Here is a 19702-nt window from a genome sequence, read left to right on the forward strand (position 1 = left end):
TTGTACAATTATAGACCAGTCTAAAATGCTACATTTCTTATAAAGGCAATTGAGAAGGTAGTGGCCTCACACTTCAAACATTCTAAATTATACTGATTTTGGCAGGATTTTGGCTAGGATATAGCACTGAAATTGCTTTGGCTGTCTTGGTGGATATCCTATGCTATAAATTTGCTGTGGGGAATGTGACTGTTAGTTCTGCAAGATCTCTTGATATCATTTTGAGGGGGCTGGTTGGGGCACTGTTTTAAAATTAATTCAGTCTCCTTCTTCTCAGGCTATGCTCAGAGGCAATATTGGGGAATTATTTATTTAATCCTAGGGTGTTCAGTATCTATATGACACCCACCTCTTCATTTACTTCCCTACTTCCAACCCCAAGGAAGGAAGTGGAATTAAAGCCTAAATTGGATTAATGAGAATATGAAATTAAATATAGATAAAAATTTTAATGTACTTTAATACTAGCATGTTTATATATTTACATTGTTTTTGTTTTTAAAAATTTGTTAAGCCTTTGTGTACTCATCAGAGAGAATGATGGGGTATAAACAAGCAAACAAATAAGTTTCTTTTCCTTCCTTGTCTTGGCTTTCCTGTGCAGAAAGCAGAAACTGAATGGTCAGCCAAGCAGGAGAGAGTTTTTCTTAAAACTTCAAGATCCTTCAACTCTCCTATTCTCAAATTCGTGAATCCTGAAATGGAAATGGAGAGGCAAATATCAGCACTCCATCTCCAGAGGCTGAGAAAAAGAATGACTCAATGTGTCCTGAAAAGAAAACCCGTAAGGGCAAGATCTTCATGATTTTAATATCAAATATTCAAGACATTCTGCAATGGATTGACTTCTAGTCAAGATTTTAATTATGCTGAGCACAAATTTTGTGAAAAATAAAAATATAAGATAATGGTATTTGCATTTTAACATTCTCCTATCACTTTTATCTTGGTTTTTAGTTTACTTGCACAATGCCATGAAAAAGGACTTGAAAACAAATCTAAGATGCTGCATTGTATATTATGATATTATGACTTGTAGAGCAATGATATATATGGAAAATTTTCCAGAGTTTCATTTTCTACTTTTACAAGTGTATGGCTTCATTAAAATTAGTAATATAATAAATACAAACTAATTTGTTAACTGCAGTCAGTAAAATACTAGCCCAAAACTAAACTAAAAATGTTACAAATATGAAACACCTGACAGTTTCCAATTACTGTATTCCAGAAGTGTTCTGAGCTTGAAAAGGCTGTGTTTTGAATTCAAAGTAGATGTTTTGACATTGAACTGGGCTGTTTCGAGAAGGAATACTTCCAGAATAGTTGGAAGAGCTTTGGAATCCATGTGGTTCAGTTGGAAGCTTAAAACATTTTGAATTTAAAATGTTTTATAAATCACAATTACCATCCTTGGACATTCTAAAATAAGTATGTCAAAATTGTACTCAGACTTAACCTGAAAAAGGCATTAATGTAAATGATCCATATATGATCAATTTGCCATTTAAAATATTTACAGTATCTGTAGTAAGACTCTTAAGTTAACTAAGTTTATTAGAATATTTAAAGCACGTAGAATATCCATGTGCAATCCTATTAGTCAGAATACTCTAGTGAATTCTGCAACCTTTGTCATTAAAAAAAAAAAATCCTTATTAGCTCATACTCTCCCCAACCCATCATACCCTTTCTTTCCAATATTGGGAAGGCTGGTGAGGGAAATATCAGGGAAACACTGACATCTATGAGCTCAAACAGGGAAATTTGAGAAATCTTATTTCAGATTAAATCCTAGGAACCTATAGAAATTACTCCTGAGCTGAAATTCAGAGCATTGCACTGCAGTTGAAATTTAGTGATTCCCCCTCAGCTATATATTGAAGTTTAATTTTCAAATATTTGTTGAACTGTGTTTTGGACCACTCTTAGCATTTGTCTTTCACATACAAACATTTTTTAAAAAAGTTGACATACTTGATTTAGTTTAAGATGGAATTCACTATTAAAGTTTATAATGATGTTCCCCTGATTGTCATGATTGACTTCCTATAGCATTTCAGCAGCCTCCATTTTTATGCAATTCACAAGAACTTTAAAGTAGATTAAAAAATATCCATCAGAAATTTTGTACTTTATTACAGAGTTCTATTTCAGATTTATAAAGTCAGCCATTTATTACACCACTGAAATTGAAAGCAAGCAGAATGTGTACATTTGTGAATGTAAAGACTGAAATGATGTATTAAAAATTAATCATATACTGGTATTTTTTTTTTACTTCATCATAAGTTGTATCATGTGAAATGGCAAAAGGAATGGTTTCCATAGTAATTTTCACATTAGATTATACAGAAGTCAAAGCACACAGAGCATTGAATAGTCTGAGCAGTTCTGAATATATATATATATATATATGTATATATACCTATTACTAAGCTACATTCCTGAATTTCCATCTGCACTATTTGCATATATAAACTCAATTGCACTGTCCATAATTTTAGGAAAGAACAGTGTGCAAAGACTTGTTCTAAACAGACTTCTCCCTCTCAGTTATCATAATTGCAAAAACTAAGTCAGAAATGAATAAATGAAAATTGTAATTTCAAAAGAGCTGAGAGATCAACTCTTCATGAAAATATCAAGGTTTAGCCAAACCACTAAAAATAAATACCTGTTTAACCCCTTAATGTTTACATGGCACTTTTCACCAAGCAACAGCAGGATCAATCACTTTGAAACCACAAGTCACATAAATTAAAAGTGCTAAGTACTGAAAATGAATAAACTTTTCTGCATATGTGACTCCTTATAACAAGTTCACATACACAAGCAAATATTGCTTTTAGTTAGTACCCTGTACCTATCAGTTTATGCAGATATAAAAATTCTGTCTAGAACAAGCAATGAGTAGAAATGTGCATCTACATCCTTCCTCTGTAAAGATACAATTGGTTTATATTGTAGTTTGTTGGATGAGCACTGGGACTCCACATTTATATACATTCCAATAGATCTACTGTACATTCTTCTTTAGTTTTATTTGATGTTCACATATACCTAGCAGCTTTTCTGCCTCTGCCTGTAAGCTCTCTGGCAAACCTGTGGTAACTCATCAACAAAGTTAATATAATCCGTCTTCAGCTTCTGGAGATGCAAGAACTTGTCATGTATGCACAGTCCCTATAGTGTAGGAAACCAACTCATACACTGGAGTGGTACTAGCACTACTTCAGCAAATCAGTACTAAAATGGAATGGACTGCGCTTTGGGGTATTTGGAAAAGGCAGAGAAATGCTCAATTTTTAAGCATATTGCCAATAGGTTTATACATAACAAATTATTAATGTTCTATCATTCTCTTGATATGTCTATAAGACTACTAGCTTGTATTTTGTCATGGGCTACCTAAATATATATGATGAGCAAGTAACTAGAATTCATTATAATAGGTGTAAATACATGCCATATTATTTAACTTGACACCTCAGTGTATGGCATTTCAAGCATATTCCTAAATTTGTGATATAACCATTTCTCATGTTACAATTTTAAAGCCATAAAAATGCTTATTCATGTTACTCACTGAAATATATACCAAAAATAAATATATTTGCAATGTATTAATAAGCCAAAGATATAATCCAGAAAATGTCAGGATATCCTACATGCAGTAAGATGTCACAGGCATTTTGTGGAAAACAGGCTACCAATTTACAGAATCATAACTGACTTATCTTCATACAATATTCTTCCACACCATGGTGGTGGTCTGATAACACACTTTTAACATCAGAAATTTCCTGCACAGGGAAGATAAAATAGAGGGAAGATATTAAGGAAATTGAAAGCTCTTCAGGAACAGAACACTGCTGACAACCTTCCACCACCACTACACTCATTTATGCTTGTCCATAATTTCTTTCTGTGCTGAGAATCACCAACTGAAACACAACTGTGCTGTCACCACAATCAAACATAATTCTATATGCTACTTTTAACAGAAGAAAAGAGAAAACAAATTTTCACCCAAAAAGTATAAATTTACTAAGTGAACATTCTCCTAACTATACATGGGATAGAAAAACTATGGCTCTCCAGCACATCCTTTACTGGTAACTATGCTGTCTTGGGCTGCTGGGAATTGTAGTGTAGTCACATAAGAAGAGCCACAGAACTCCTTCCTCACTATATAGTCACCATTTGAGAGTATCTAGCATTTAAAAGAAAGACCGATGAAAAAGGCAACCTAAGTTTAGAAACGAACTATGATTGCCAACTCCTTGACTCATCAATTCTATTATGACTAACTGCATGAATCTGAAAGTCTTATGGAACTAGTTCTTGTTGTATGTTATGATTTTAACTTCAATTTTTTTTAGCAGTTCATCTAAATTTATCAATATAATCTGAACTCTCACTCACACTTCATTAATAATTACTGTACGTTACTTTCTGCTGAAAAATTTTATACTAGTTGGGTGTTGTTCCCTCACATATTTATGAGTGCAAGAGATGAAGAATAGGCCATGCTTGCTGGTACTACCCCTGACCCTTGTGATCCACACACATGACACAGATGAGAAAGAATCTATGTTGTACCAAGAACTCCTTACAAACCTCTGATGAACCAAAGATTTACATATGAAGCTGGCTGTAGATGCACATATACAATTGTGACCACATTCCATTAAAAATTATTCAACCACAAATGGTTATAATATTCTACCTTGCCATACTTAAAAAAGATGAACCATTTCTTTTCCTCTGCTGTTTGCATGATGAACTTCAAATACACAAAACAGAATGTATTTTGACAAAAATGATCCTGAACACATTTGTAGCTTCACTTCCAATTTTCCACAGCATAATTTCATGTTAATCTCATCAGTCCTGTACATCAAAGTAGTCAATAACTGTCTCTTCTTTGAATCGTCTCTCTGTGCTGCTATTCCCATGCCTGAAAGTAACAGCAAAAGGTTAAAAGAATTTCACAAAAACATAAACCTTTTGGGTGAAAAAAAAGAAAATCGATGACCTTCCTTTTCAGGAGTACACTTGTAACAAAACTTTCTTTTGGCTGGCAGGATCAAATTAATCTAAGGAGAAGGAAGTTGCCTGGTCATATATATGTGTGTGTGTGTGTGTGTCTTAGCCAACCCTTCCACAAACAAGGAGAAAGGAGATCTGAACCAAGGAGACTACTCTACACAAGTATGCTTCCAGAGAGATTAACAGCTCTATGTGACTTTATATCCTATTTGTACTTGCCACAACAATTTTTTCGTACTAGCCACTTCTTTTGTCCCCACTCATTCATGTAGTTACTTCCTTTTCATTATTACTTTTCTTCCATCATTTAGCATAGCCATCATCATTGCTTAATGCTTTGTTTCCTCTCCTCACAGTGGTATCCACAAAAGAAGGAAAGCCATCCTTTGTGTTACAGATGTATCTAATCAAAATAAGTGGGAGAATGAGAGTAAGAAGATACCACCATGAAACTTCTCTCATGTTTCCTGCTCTAAGAAGTAGATCCTTCCAACTTTTTAAGGGTAGCCTTTTAGTGAATTCTGAGAATCTTCCTACTTATATCTTCTATAAATTTAAATGATAACAATGATAACAATAACAATAATAAAAAATACAAGATGTTGTGAAATGCATTCTAAACTGCCAAGGAGCATGTAGACTGGGATGGCCCAAAGGGAAATTTGCTGATTTCTTTTTAAGTTATGATGAAGATACAGGTCAGAGCTAGGCTCTTAATTTTCACCTTCTGGTTCAAACTTGTCTTCTTACCTTGTATTGTTCTGTGCTGGTCTGGCCATAATTAAGCTTCAAGTATAGTCTCAAAAAATTGAAGATGGGGAAGAAATCTGTGTAAGTTACACTAGTGTTAAAGTCATCTCTTTGCTTTCTTGCTGGAACAAAGTAGATGCCAACTAGGCATGCTACAGATGAATATATTCATACCTAATCTCAGATAACTATCAATAAAAATATACTAAATCAACAGAGATATTTGAAAGAAATGATACTTACTTTTCTGATTGCTTGTGATGAGGAATAGGTGGGGGGGGCCTGGCTTGCTTCTCCTTGGTAAGTAATGATGTCAGAGTAACTGTTGGGCAAACTGATTTCCCTCTACAGAAAGAAAGCCATAATATCAAAGAGATTTGTTATATGATGCCTATATGATGCAACCAAATACCCTTCTTACTGCATTACCACCACTTCTATTTTGGATTACATGAATTTTGTAGGTAAGAGGAAAAGCATTTTTTTATATAGCTCTCTGCAGTAAACAGGTTTTCAGGTTAGATTAATGCTTTCATTAAATAACACTATTCAGGAGGAATAGAAAAGTATTAGTGCCATACAGAAATATTAGTGACAAACACATATACTAAGGCACAGAAACAGGCTTTTTTCAAAAAACTGACATCTATGGACTACAGAGACATAGGGGAATGAGCCCATGTAACTCATGGTATTTAAGTGGATTCTTGTTTTGTTTGAAATTATGATTTGATCAAATTATTACAATGTCCCAATATATGAAGATAAACTACATAATCAAGGACATTTTCAATGAAGAAGGGATCATGAGAATACATCTTTCCTAAACACAAAATATATATTAAAATTCCTGGCACACAAAGAATGCTTAAAATGTTTGCACAATAACAATGCAAAATCAAATTGGTTCAGATACAGAACATAGAAATTATATCATTTATTGGAAGGTGATAAATTTGCCATTTATAACAAGAAAACAGAACAACATACTTCACCGCACTGATAACAACATTGCGCTTTGGTTCGTTATCATAGCTCACACTCTCAATGCCGTAAACCTGAGCAAGTTCATGGATGATTCGACGGTGTTCTCTGTTCATGGGTGGAAAACAATGACTCTTCTTTGTGTGCTTGCTCTGTATTAGAGAGACATATTATTTTGATGAAGTCTGGAGAAGACCAAATGCTACCATCTATGTTTTCTTTGTGCATGGAGAACTGGGCAATGACACACAAAAACACCTTTTTTTCTGAAGTGAAATCAAGAAATATGACACCACTCTTATAGAAAAGACCTGGGAACTTGAGCCCTGGAATCAGAAGGATTCAAGTCTTTTATTTTAAGGGCAACCTCAATTCCTATGATGAACATTCTTGTGGTGGTCTTTTTATATTAATTGGTTCTAAGTTTATGATCCACAAGTTCTGCTTTACCTGTTTGTCCTCCATTTCTGTATCTCTGAGCCTGTAAGTGGATCATTATACATTTTATTATTTAACATCTATATTCCTCCTCAACAGCTCATGTCCCACATTAAATGACATCTGGGACATTCTGAAGATTGGCCCCTGCAAGTCTCAAATGAAGTCAAACATGGGGCAAACAATGAATTTTACTTGTTATTATTATGATTTAATAGCATCCTTCTTTGTTGTGAAGGAATATTCTTCCTGGGGGTTCCAAAGATTCTGGAATAAACTATGGAGCTGGAAACTGTTCCAAATGGCAGCTAAGTGTGATTTTGTATACTGAATAATTCTGCCATAGGAAGTTGTGACAGACAGCTCACCTACTGGAGGTGGAATGGATTGAAAAGCATTGTGTTTTTTTAATGATTTCATCTAAGTTGACATGCATTGTAACTTCCTTTTCTGTTGGTGGGTGTCTGGATAAAGATCATCTTCTATAAATCGCCAAATTAGTAGTTTATGGCCCTGACCATAAACAGAGGATCTTGATTCATGTTATTCCTCATCTGGAAAAGGACAGACGGTACAGATAGTCTGGCAGGAACATATATGCTCTTAGAGTCTGAATGGGATCAGATTGAGCATTTAAAATTAGAGGCTCCACTTGTAACTAATTATCTATTAATATAATAGTTAATGATTTCAAATAATTAATACTGAATATCCAGAAAGTCTTAGCCAATTCCTCAAAATAGAAATTGGGCTCAAATTATAATTTTATACTTTAGTATAATTAAGAATGTGTCATAGCAAAAAAAAAAATTATGAAAACTATAAGGCATAGAGCTTCATGTTGCAATATTTCTTGACGCAGCATTCTTGAGAGAGAAAAATTATGAAACTCTTCTAAAAAAGAAGCAACAACTCAAAAAGAAAATTGTGAAAAAATTGCCCAAATTATGAAAGCAATTTTTTTTTTCAGCATTCTGGCACTTTGACCCTCTGACCCCTGTGCTTCTATCAGTTTCCCTTATGTCTCATCTTAAAAAAGGATAAAGACCACTCCGTTCTCTTCCTACTCTCTTTCTATGCTTCTACATCCTGGAAAGAACAAAAAGAGATTGTTCCCCAATCCCCAAAGTCTCTCAAATGCCAACTTACATTTCACAAAGCAGAATGGCAATAAGAACGTTCCAAAGATTATTGACCACCTGATCTATGGAGCACAGCACAGGTAAATAAATACTTTTCTAAGGCACTCTTGAAACTGTTTCTAAAGGCCTTATTAATTGTACCTTATGTCAGCCCTTTGAGGTAGTCCAGACAGGAAACCAAAACCATGAGTACTAGGACTACCTTTATTGTAAGGTAACAGTAACAGAGTCTTGCAAGTCTGAAAGCACTTCTCCCCTCCCTTGCCTTTACTTTCCAAGGAACTAGGGAGGGTCCCTTCTGACTCGCTTCCCACATCCCCATTCCTTCTGTGGGCTGAGATATCCTTTGTTGGACAGTTGTCCTGGCTGCAGCTCTTCCTTCTCACATCCCATTATACCTTATTGCAATTCTAATTATTTACTTAGGGCAGAGACTAACCCTTGGCTAAATATGGTCTGCTGCAACCAACAAAATTAGAAAGCAGATTCAACAGTAGCCCTTTGCAGGAGCGTCTTTATCCATACCACAGGGAAGAAACTGAATCTATTGGCTATATTCTTCTTTATTGTCCCTTTTTACTTATCTTGATGAAAAGATTAAATTACATTACTTTCATTTAAATATTGCAGAAAGCCAAATGATGAAAATTCTGTTCTTTTCCAGCTCACAGGTAAGTCCACAACAGTTTCTAGGAATGTCACAAAATTTGTGTAATTGCCTTTGCAGTCTGTCACAAGATTGTTTAGACTATGACAGTGTATCTAATTTTCTGTCTCTTTTATATAATAGTCAATAGTAAGTATGTTGATTATGTTATTGGCTATTCATTATAATGTATAACACTGGAGTTAATAACTTTCTGCCTATACTGGTTGGTTCTGGTCTAAGATTAAAGACTTTATTTAAGATTTAAGACAGGTTTTCTTCATTACTAACCTTATTGACTGCTTCTATAAGGGCTTTCATTTCTTTCTCAACATCACTGACAAACTTCAAATCTTTTCTGCAGCAAAAAGAAACAGTAATTAACAATAATTTAAAAGGCCAATGACAACAGTTCTGTAACTGAAGATTTTTTTTTTCAGCATAAACTGGGTATATTATTAAAAGTTTCTGATTTTCCTTCAGTTTTAACCATTTTGTTTCGTAGAGAAGGAAATTTACTCTGGTTTTCACACCTCGAGATAGTAGATTTCATATATTTTAAAAATAATTTAAAAAAATAAAAGTATAGTCTCCCCAAAACCTGTGCAGATACCGAGGAAAAAAATCATCCTTTTGGGTATTTAATAGCTGCTGGAATAAGTTTATCAACAATTTACTGTGCCTTTTCTAATGTTGAAAACAATGTTGTGCACTGTGGACTGTGCATGTATGTCATTAGAATGGGCAGTGACTGATTATGTGCCACCAAGTTGGTGTTGACTCTTAGTGACCACATAGATTTTCTCCACAATGAGCTATCCGCAACCTAGTCCTTCAGGTCTTCCAAAAGTGTACCCATTGCCAGTAATTGAACTGTAATTGAATTCAACCACCTACTGCTGGTTGTCCTCATCTTTTCTTTCCTTCCACCTTTATAGACTTCTCAAGAGAGCTAGATCATCACATTATGTGGCTGAAGTATGATAATTTCAGCCTGGTCATTTGTGCCTCAAGTGAGAATACTGCACTGATCCATTTGTTTGTTTCCTTGACCATCCACAGTATTCTCAGAAGTCTTCTCCAACACCAAACTTGAAAAGCATTAATGTTCTTTCTATCCTGTTTCAAAGTCCAACTTTCACTTCCATAGACTGTCACAAGGAAAACCAATGTCTGTTCCATTCTGTTCTTTATAGGTATAGACACATGCAGCATCTGAATATCTTTTCCAAGGCCTTCAAGGCTATTCTATCAAGGACTAGTTTATCAAGGGCTAGTGTATTTCTCCCCTTCATGGATCACTGCCTTGTCGTGGCGAAGGGGCTTGCATAACTCAGTGAAGCCATGAGCTATACCGTGCATGGCCACCCAAGACGGACAGGCCATGACAGAGAGTTCTGACAAAATGTGGTCCACTGGAGAAGGAAATGGCAACCCACTCCAGTATCCTTGCCAAGAAAACCCCATGGACAATGTTAAAAGGCTAAAAGATATGACGCCAGAAGATGAGCCCCTCAGGTCGGAAGGTGTCCAATATGCTACTGGGGAAGAGCGGACGGCAATTCCAAGTAGCTCCAGAAAGAGTGAAGCGGCTGGGCCAAAGCCGAAAGGACGTTCAGCTGTGGATGTATCTGGAAACAAAAAGAAGGTCCGATGCTGTAAAGAACAATATTGTATAGGTACCTGGAATGTAAGATCTATGAACCAAGGCAAGCTGGATGTGGTCAAACATGAGATGACAAGATTGAACGTCGACATCTTGGGAATCAGCGAACTGAAATGGACGGGAATGGGTGAATTTAATTCAGGTGACCATTATATCTACTACTGTGGGCAAGAAACCCTTAGAAGAAATGGAGTTGCACTCATAGTGAATAAGAGAGTGGGAAAGGCAGTAATGGGGTACAACCTCAAAAACGACAGAATGATCTCAGTGCGTATCCAAGGCAAACCATTCAATATCACAGTCATCCAAGTCTATGCCCCAACCACTGATGCTGAAGAAGCTGAAGTTGACCGCTTCTATGAAGACCTACAACACCTTCTAGAACTAGCACCAAAAAAGATGTCCTTTTCATCATAGGGGATTGGAATGCTAAAGTAGGAAGTCAAGGAGTAATCGGAATAACAGGCAAGTTTGGCCTTGGAGTACAAAATGAAGCAGGGCAAAGGCTAATAGAGTTCTGTCAAGAGAACAAGCTAGTCATAGCAAACACTCTTTTCCAACAACACAAGAGACGACTCTACACATGGACATCACCAGATGGTCAATACCGAAAACAGATTGATTATATACTTTGCAGCCAAAGATGGAGAAGCTCTATACAGACAGCAAAAACAAGACCAGGAGCTGACTGTGGCTCAGATCATGAGCTTCTTACTGCAAAATTTAGGCTTAAATTGAAGAATGTAGGGAAAACCACTAGACCACTCTTAGATCATATTCCTTGTGAGTACACAGTGAAGGTGATGAATAGATTTAGAGGATTAGATTTGGTAGACAGAGTGCCTGAAGAACTATGGACGGAGGTCCGTAACATTGTACAGGAGGCAGCAACTAAAACCATCCCAAAGAAAAAGAAATGCAAGAAAGCAAAATGGCTGTCTGATGAGGCTTTACAAATAGCTGTGGAAAGAAGGAATGCGAAAAGCAAGGGTGAAAGGGAAAGATATAACCGACTGAATGCAGATTTCCAGAGAATAGCAAGGAGAGATAAGAAGGCCTTCTTAAATGAACAGTGCAAAGAAATCGAGGAAAACAATAGAATGGGGAAGACCTTGTAGCGATCTCTACAAGAAAATTGGAGATATGAAAGGAACGTTTAGTGCAAAGATGGGCATGATAAAGGACAAAAAAGGCAGGGACCTAACAGAAGCAGAAGAGATTAAGAAGAGGTGGCAAGAATACACAGAAGAACTATACAAGAAAGATCTTAATGTCCCTGATGTCCACGCTGGTGTGATCACTGAACTTGAGCCAGACATCCTAGAGAGTGAAGTCAAGTGGGCCTTAGGAAGCATTGCTAACAACAAAGCTAGTGGAGATGACAGTATTCCAGCTGAGTTATTTAAAATACTAAAAGATGATGGTGTTAAAGTGCTGCACTCAATATGCCAGCAAGTTTGGAAAACGCAACAGTGGCCACAGGATTGGAAAAGGTCAGTTTATGTTCCAATTCCAAAGAAGGGCAATGCCAAAGAATGCTCAAACTATCGCACAATTGCACTCATTTCACATGCTAGCAAGGTTATGCTCAAAATCCTACAAGCTAAGCTTCAGCAATACATGAACCGAGAACTACCGGATGTACAAGCTGGGTTTCAAAGAGGCAGAGGAACTAGAGATCAAATCGCCAACATTCGCTGGATCATGGAGAAAGCACGAGAGTTCCAGAAAAATATCTACTTCTGCTTCATTGACTATGCAAAAGCCTTTGATTGTGTGGAACACAACAAACTCTGGCAAATTCTTAAAGAGATGGGAGTACCAGACCACCTTACCTGTCTCCTGAGAAATCTGTATGCGGGCCAAGAAGCAACAGTTAGAACCGGTCATGGAACAACCGATTGGTTCAAAATAGGGAAAGGTGTACGACAAGGCTGTATACTGTCACCCTGCTTATTTAACCTATATGCAGAGTACATCATGAGAAATGCCAGGCTGGAAGAATCACAAGCCGGAATTAAGATTGCAGGGAGAATCATCAACAACCTCAGATATGCAGAGGATACCACCCTAATGGCAGAAAGTGAAGAAGAACTAAAGAGCCTCTTGATGAGGGTGAAAGAGGAGAGTGCAAAAGCTGGCTTGAAACTCAACATTAAAAAAACTAAGATCATGGCATCTGGACCCATCAATTCCTGGCAAATAGAACAGGTAGAAATGGAAGCAGTAACAGACTTCATTTATTTGGGCTCGAAGATCACCGCAGATGGAGACTGCAGCCATGAAATTAAAAGACGCTTGCTCCTTGGGAGGAAAGCTATGGCAAGCCTAGATAGCTTATTAAAAAGCAGAGACGTCACCTTGCCGACAAAGATCCGCATAGTCAAAGCTATGGTTTTTCCAGTAGTAATGTATGGCTGTGAGAGCTGGACCATAAAGAAGGCTGAGCGCCGAAGAATTGATGCCTTTGAACTGTGGTGCTGGAGAAGACTCTTGAGAGTCCCCTGGACTGCTAGGAGGTCAAACCAGTCAATCTTAAAGGAAATCAACCCTGATTGCTCATTGGAAGGATCGATAATGAAGCTCAAGCTCAGATACTTTGGTCACCTAATGCGAAGAGAGATCTCTTTGGAGAAGACCCTGATGCTAGGAAAGATTGAAGGCAAAAGGAGAAGAGGACGGCAGAGGATGAGATGGTTAGATAGCATCACTGAAGCAATGAGCATGAAACTGAACAAACTCAGGGAGGCAGTAAAGGACAGGAAGGCCTGGCGCAATATGGTTCATGGGGTCACAAAGAGTCGGACACGACTTAACGACTAAACAACAACAAGTGTATTTCTTGACTGCTGGTTCTTTTACTGTTGATAACTGATCCTAGAAGGCAAAAGCTATCCACCGTTTCAGTATCTTTTTTAATTTTAAGGCTGGTTTCTGTACCTGTTGTCATGAGCTTGATCTTCTTTATATTTAATCTTAGTCCCATTTTTTCACTGTGTTCCTTCATTTTCAATACTAGAGCTTTCAAATTATTTGCATTTTCAGCTGTCAGAGAAGTGTCATCAGCATAGCACAGGTTATTGATGCTTCTTCCTCCAGTTTTAAAACCATGCTTATCTTCTTCCAATCCAATTTCATTTAAAATATATTCAGCATATAGGTAGAATAAATAAGGGGAGAGTATACATCCTTATCTCTCTTCTTTGTCAACCTGAAGTCAGTCTGTTTCACCATGTTCTGTCCAGACTGTAGTTTCCTGATCTGTGTATAGATTCTGCATGAAAGGAATGAGATGTTCTGGGATTCTCATTTTTCCAAGCATGTTCCACAGCTTGACATGGCCAACACAATCAAAGGCCTTTCCATGATCAATGGAACACATACTGACTTTCTGATATTCTTTTATCTGGGCAGCTGGTATGACCTTTACACCTTTGGTGATTCTGCTGGGATTATATACTCCTGGCATACGTACATTCCTGGCATTCTTTGCTTAACCCTCCCAGGAACATGCCACCACTATAGGTAGTCCTCATTTAGTGACTGCCTCCTACAGTGACTGTTCACAGTTATGACGGTGATGAAAAAGTAACTTTGCAACCAATCCTTGCATTTACAACCTTTGTAGGTCTGTAAAGCAAAGGAAAGCTGAAGTAAGATCATAAGCATGATCACGGCTTCACTTAGCGACCACTTTGCTTAACAACCAAGTTGCTGGTCCCAATTGTGGTCGCTAAACAAAGACTACCTGTACCACAATGAGGCAGCAGAGCAGGACTTGGAGGAGAGAATGCTCTGTAGTATTAACATTATAGAGACATAACAGGCATAACAACCAGCAGATTTTTTGTGACTAAAGGCCAAATTATTCCTGACAGCAGAACTGTGAATTCAAATCCATGTTGTAGGAATCATAAATAAATAGTAGGTACAATGCAAATGGCAACAGAAGTATATGGGTAGAATATTTAATCCTTTTCTGATTGGCCTACCTGCCTTCTATTTCCATCAAACCTAATTTAGATAGTGGAAGAGAACTGACTGAAAAAAAAGCAAGTACAGAAGAAAAATAGCAAGTACAGAAAGATTCCAAATTGCATTGTCCAAGTGTCCACTGGTTCTTAGAACCAGCCTTCAGCCACCTTTTTTCATGCAACAGGAGAAACCTTCTCTTAGCATTGGTCTGCTGTCATCATATGTACTTTTGACTCTGAAAATTCCCCCAACTTTAATGGAAACTTTATAAAAACATTCAAATAATTTCTGAATCATGTGGAGGGAAAAGAGTCACCAATCAGAACAAATTAAAAAAACACACCTTTAATAGTTAGGAAAACAATCCAAATAATTTTCAGGTTTTAATATCCTCACAAAAGTTAACACAATGCCTGATTTTGTGAGAAAATTATGTGCCATACCGAAACCTGTAAAAAATGATGATGCATACCTTCCATCCTCTTTCAATGTATCGCTGTACTTGGGTGCAGAGACACGAACGTTGAAAGGGTCTGAACTGTCATCTATATGAAGAGCCTCAGCAAACCGTCTGATAATAAATGAATAAATATTTAATGTTACCCAGCCTAGCAATAGGCAAATTCCAATTTTTAATTTACTGTAAGAGATTACCTTATTTCCTTCCAGTCACATACACTTCACATACTGTTTGTTGTGTTAAAATCAATAAGATAATTACCTGTTTCTTTCAAGAGCCAAACATTCTTCATCACACTGCAACCTAAATGAGCAAGATACAGATATCTGAGAGATGTTTATTTGAAAACTCTATTGCATTTATGCACAAAGTTCTTCACAGAACAAGAGTTTAAATTCACCACATTTGGCACACGATACAGAGCTTAATACAGAAAATGCAATGATAATCTAAAGTTAGCAACAATAATGGATTAAACAGAACATGAGTATTACAAAATGTTCTGCAGGCACACCTCCAAGCCAAAATTGCTATTTAAGAATCACATTTGATTTAATTATTTTATTAACTGTCTGTCTATTCCAACAACTATCCATCTTTTACAGTGCCCTTTGGGACTGATGTGCATACAGAATGACTTGCTGGTCGGAAATATCTGCCATTAATGTGGCCCAGCATTGGGCAAGAATTATATAAATCTATATTTTTATTCAAGTTTTTTAATTTTTTAAATTTAGATTAATAATTATCTCCTTTCTAGTTCCTGCATTTCTGACATGAGATGAGACGAGACGAGACACTATCTTTCCATTTCAAATATTGAGGCGATATAACAATTTCAATTTTATATAATGAAACAAAATCAATTAAAAGCATGCAAATAAACAAGCTGCATCCACCAACTAAAATGTAACTAATACAGACTCTAGCAAACAGCATAAAAGCCAAACTGTAGCTGAATTTAAAAAGTCTTCCCCCGCTGTTTTTGATTCATGATTTAGTTACCTGGTTTGCTTCATTTCTTTTTTGGTAATCAATCTACTTATCTCTACTGAATCTCCAAGCTGTGGATCTGTTAACTTAGAGGCAATAGATATTGCAGCTATTCTGGAAACAAAAAGGAAGAGAATATTGTATGAATCATACACAGTTCTTTAAAAGAAGCTATCGAAATTTACTGTGTGTACTAAGGGCAATGGCTGAATATACACAGCAGAGAAATTTCAGAAATCTTTGCCATTCTGGACTGAATTATTGCTTCTATCAGAGACAGTGGAAAAATAAATCCTATGAATGAAACTTTGGCATCAATTCTGCAATCTGAAAAATTCAAACTACCATCCAGTACTCAGACCATGCACTTGTGATCTTAACTACACTATCACGTTACTTTGTTTCCTAACAGGTTTTAGTGTTATGATTTCAAGAATAACACAACTTACATTTTTTCACTCAAAATATATAACTGTAAAAATTAGATAACACTCCCCTTTATATTTAGTCAACTATTCAGATTTGCTATTAACCTAATATAAATCTGTAAAGAGATGTTATGTGGCTCAGCTAATCCAGACTGATTACAGGCCTGCTTGTTACAGGCCTGTTACAGGCCTGCTGAATTAATAGCATTTGCCAGTAGAATTTATTCTCTTTTCTCATCCTCACCCCCACCCCCAATTTGCTTCTGAGAAATGAGTGGTGGGAATTCCATTGTCATAAGACTGGATAATGTGCATTATATATAGTGTGAATAATATAAAGTATCAAGTATTAGCAACTTCATACAGAGCCAAAATTATCTCTGGCACGAGAAACGCCAATCTGCTGCTGAAGAATGTTAAAAGAACTCCCAGGAGAAAGAACTTTAACATTTGTATGCAGTATATATTACATAGCTATACAATTCAGAGTGAGAGAACTCATTACAGTATTCAATATGAACCAAGGGAATAAAATTAGTTGAGGAGGAATATTGTCCATGACAGCTGGATTAATTGATACTATATGACTACATTCAGAAGGAAATGAAATCACAGCTATACAAGATTCTTCGATTCTTCTGCTTCTGTGCAATAAAAAAAAAATATGCATATGTCATTGCCTTAACAGACCTTTGATAAGTACTTGCTGCTTCTGAACAAATCATAGACTCTTTTTTTCTTCCACATTCACACTGAAGTTCAACCTATAACATCAGAAAAACAGTAATTAGTATCACAGAAATTTAACATTTCAATTGCTAATTTGAAGCAGCAACAAAGTGCTCTTTTACTGACCAGAATGAAATGGATTGCTTTGTTGATTTCAAGACAGCTTAGCTTCCAGTGTCATAATTATGACATTAAGCAATTCTAATTATCTGCTAAAATTTATGCTGAGCAGACTAGAAGAGTTTTAAGGCAAAATATATGAGACAATATGCATCTTATTCATCTTGCAGTGAGGAAGACTCAACAAACTGTATAACTAGTCAGGGGTGGTGGGGGAGATCTGTCCAGAGATTTCTACTTTGTAAAATGCCTCAGGCCTCTCTACTCTCTCCGTTTCTTTTTAACATCTACATGAAACCACTGAGGAAGGACAGAGCAAGGGGTCAGCTATCATGAAAATTGTGATAATACCCAGCTAGACATTATAGGCCCAGGCCAAACAGGTTCTGTAGTAGAACTGTTAACTGTGTGCCTAGAAGCCATTAGAGTCTGTATGGGAAAGTAGGGACATAGACTTAATCCCTCCAGGACAGAGGAACTTTATGGTTGTGGCTAAACAATTCCAGGGAAAGATCCTTTGATTCCTCCATTCAGAGGTAGTTTGCAATTTGGGAGTCCTCCTGAATACATAGGTCCTATTCAATCAGCAGGTGGCTGCTGTGATACAGTTATATCTTGAGTGACAATTGCAATCATGCCTGGACTGATTAAAGCTGAGTGCCTTAATCACTTCCCACTTGGATTACTGTAACAAGCTCTGCATAGGGCTGCCTTTGGAAAGTATTTGGAAGTTACAGCTGGTACAAAATACCACAGCCCAGATAGTGATGGGTTGGGACTGCACTGGTTGCCAGTTGGCTTCTAGGTGCCGGTTGTCACTTTTAGAGCCCTTCATAGCTATGGGCTGGGTTATCTGTGGGAACATGTTCTCCCATATTCAACTGCCCATTCGGTCAGGCTGAAAAAGCCAAAACCCTCCAGGTCCTGTCTATAAGAAAATGCCATCAGATGGGGTTTTGGAAGTTGGCATTTTTGATCACTACCTTCATACTCCGGAATTCCTCTCCACAGTAATCTGGTCTGTCCCTTCACAGGAAGAGGGCATGCTGTGAATGAACAGTTGAATTTGGTAGATGCATGTTTATTGTACGTTTTCTCTTGTATAATTGTGATATTGATTTGGTTTATTTTATGGGTGGCTTTATCTATTCTTTTTGAATTTTTTTCTTTTGCTTAGTGATATTTCTGATGGTTAGCCACCAGGCCCTTTGGGAATGGGCAGCATACAAATAAAGTAAACAAAGAAACTACGGAAAAAGCGGCCCAGGTAGCTCGGGTGTCAGCTTTCTTAAGATACTCTAAGATCATTTAGCCATTCAAACCACAAGATCAATCTACTTCAGTATAATATAAATTGAATTAAACATTAAGAAATCTTAGGATGAAAGGAAGACTTAAATGAGATGTGGGCAATTAGTTTAGTGTCTCTTTTAGATAAATAAACAATACAATTTGGAACCTACAAATACATATAGCAAATATTTCAGCAAAAAAATGTAACAAAACATTTATTTGAAATATTTAGGTTATTTACTGAAGTGACATCTGTGCTTGCTTGAAAGCCATAAAGAATTTTCAAAGCCACCTACCTTTGAACTACAAGAAGTTGTAGGACAAGGTAAAGATGGATGGCATGGAGACATACATGGATGATTACAGTGTAGTCTAAGAATAGTGCATGGCTGTCTACACTCTTCATCTATGAGGCATTCTCCCTTGTGACAGATCCTTTTACATTTGTGCATTCCACATTTTAACATTCGATCACAGGAAAGACCGCAGGAAATGTCAGTGAGGTAACAGGGAATATTGCTCCGTAACTGAATTAGAAAGAAAAAAGCAAAGATGGATACTAGCCAAGTTAGAAAGGAACTACTTTAAAATTGCCTATTTAAAAAGCAGATATACCATCACTGTAACTTGATGATTACTATCATCTTGAGTGAAATCTCTCTGGTAGTCGTAGTGGAAGCATATATACCCAAACCAAGGTTGCTGAATGGGTTCATCACCAATTACCTGAAACTTCAGATTATTTCATTGCAGTGAGATATGCTACTAAATCAAAGGCAGCAATGAAATAAACCTAGCTAAAAAGTTTTGTGCAGAGCTACGCACAGAGTTGTACACAAACAATTCAAACTTGTGTATTGTGTATCTCAAGAAAAGAAATAGGACAATGCTGTGTTTGGTGAAAATTCATCACATTTGTAGCTCTGGTTTCATTTCCTATTTGAGATTATATACTGTATACAGTGGGGCAAAAAAGTATTTAGTCAGCCACCAATTGTGCAAGTTCTCCCACTTAAAAAGATG

At 36.7% G+C, this 19702-nt stretch overlaps 1 protein-coding gene across 3 annotated transcripts in view; it reads right to left on the minus strand.

The window, feature by feature from the left end:
- Positions 1–1201: 1201 nt before the first annotated feature.
- The window catches only part of NFX1 (nuclear transcription factor, X-box binding 1), a 42169-nt gene continuing 23668 nt past the window's right edge, over positions 1202–19702 (minus strand). The window contains exons 16-24 of one of the 3 annotated variants that reach the window (XM_088131386.1): positions 18976–19206; positions 17228–17301; positions 16122–16223; positions 15378–15419; positions 15129–15227; positions 9307–9373; positions 6796–6941; positions 6049–6150; positions 1202–4963 (exon numbers count right to left, since the gene is read on the minus strand). In XM_088131386.1, coding sequence (XP_087987512.1) covers positions 4891–4963; positions 6049–6150; positions 6796–6941; positions 9307–9373; positions 15129–15227; positions 15378–15419; positions 16122–16223; positions 17228–17301; positions 18976–19206 — 936 coding nt within the window. In that variant the 3' untranslated portion in view covers positions 1202–4890. The other 2 variants (XR_015794217.1, XM_088131387.1) reach the window with 2 other exon arrangements.

Source organism: Python bivittatus, unplaced genomic scaffold (genome assembly GCF_059951505.1).
Source record: "Python bivittatus isolate LINGU-HERP-01145 unplaced genomic scaffold, Pbiv_v1 ctg000960_np1212, whole genome shotgun sequence".
In the NCBI taxonomy this organism is placed as follows: domain Eukaryota; kingdom Metazoa; phylum Chordata; class Lepidosauria; order Squamata; family Pythonidae; genus Python; species Python bivittatus.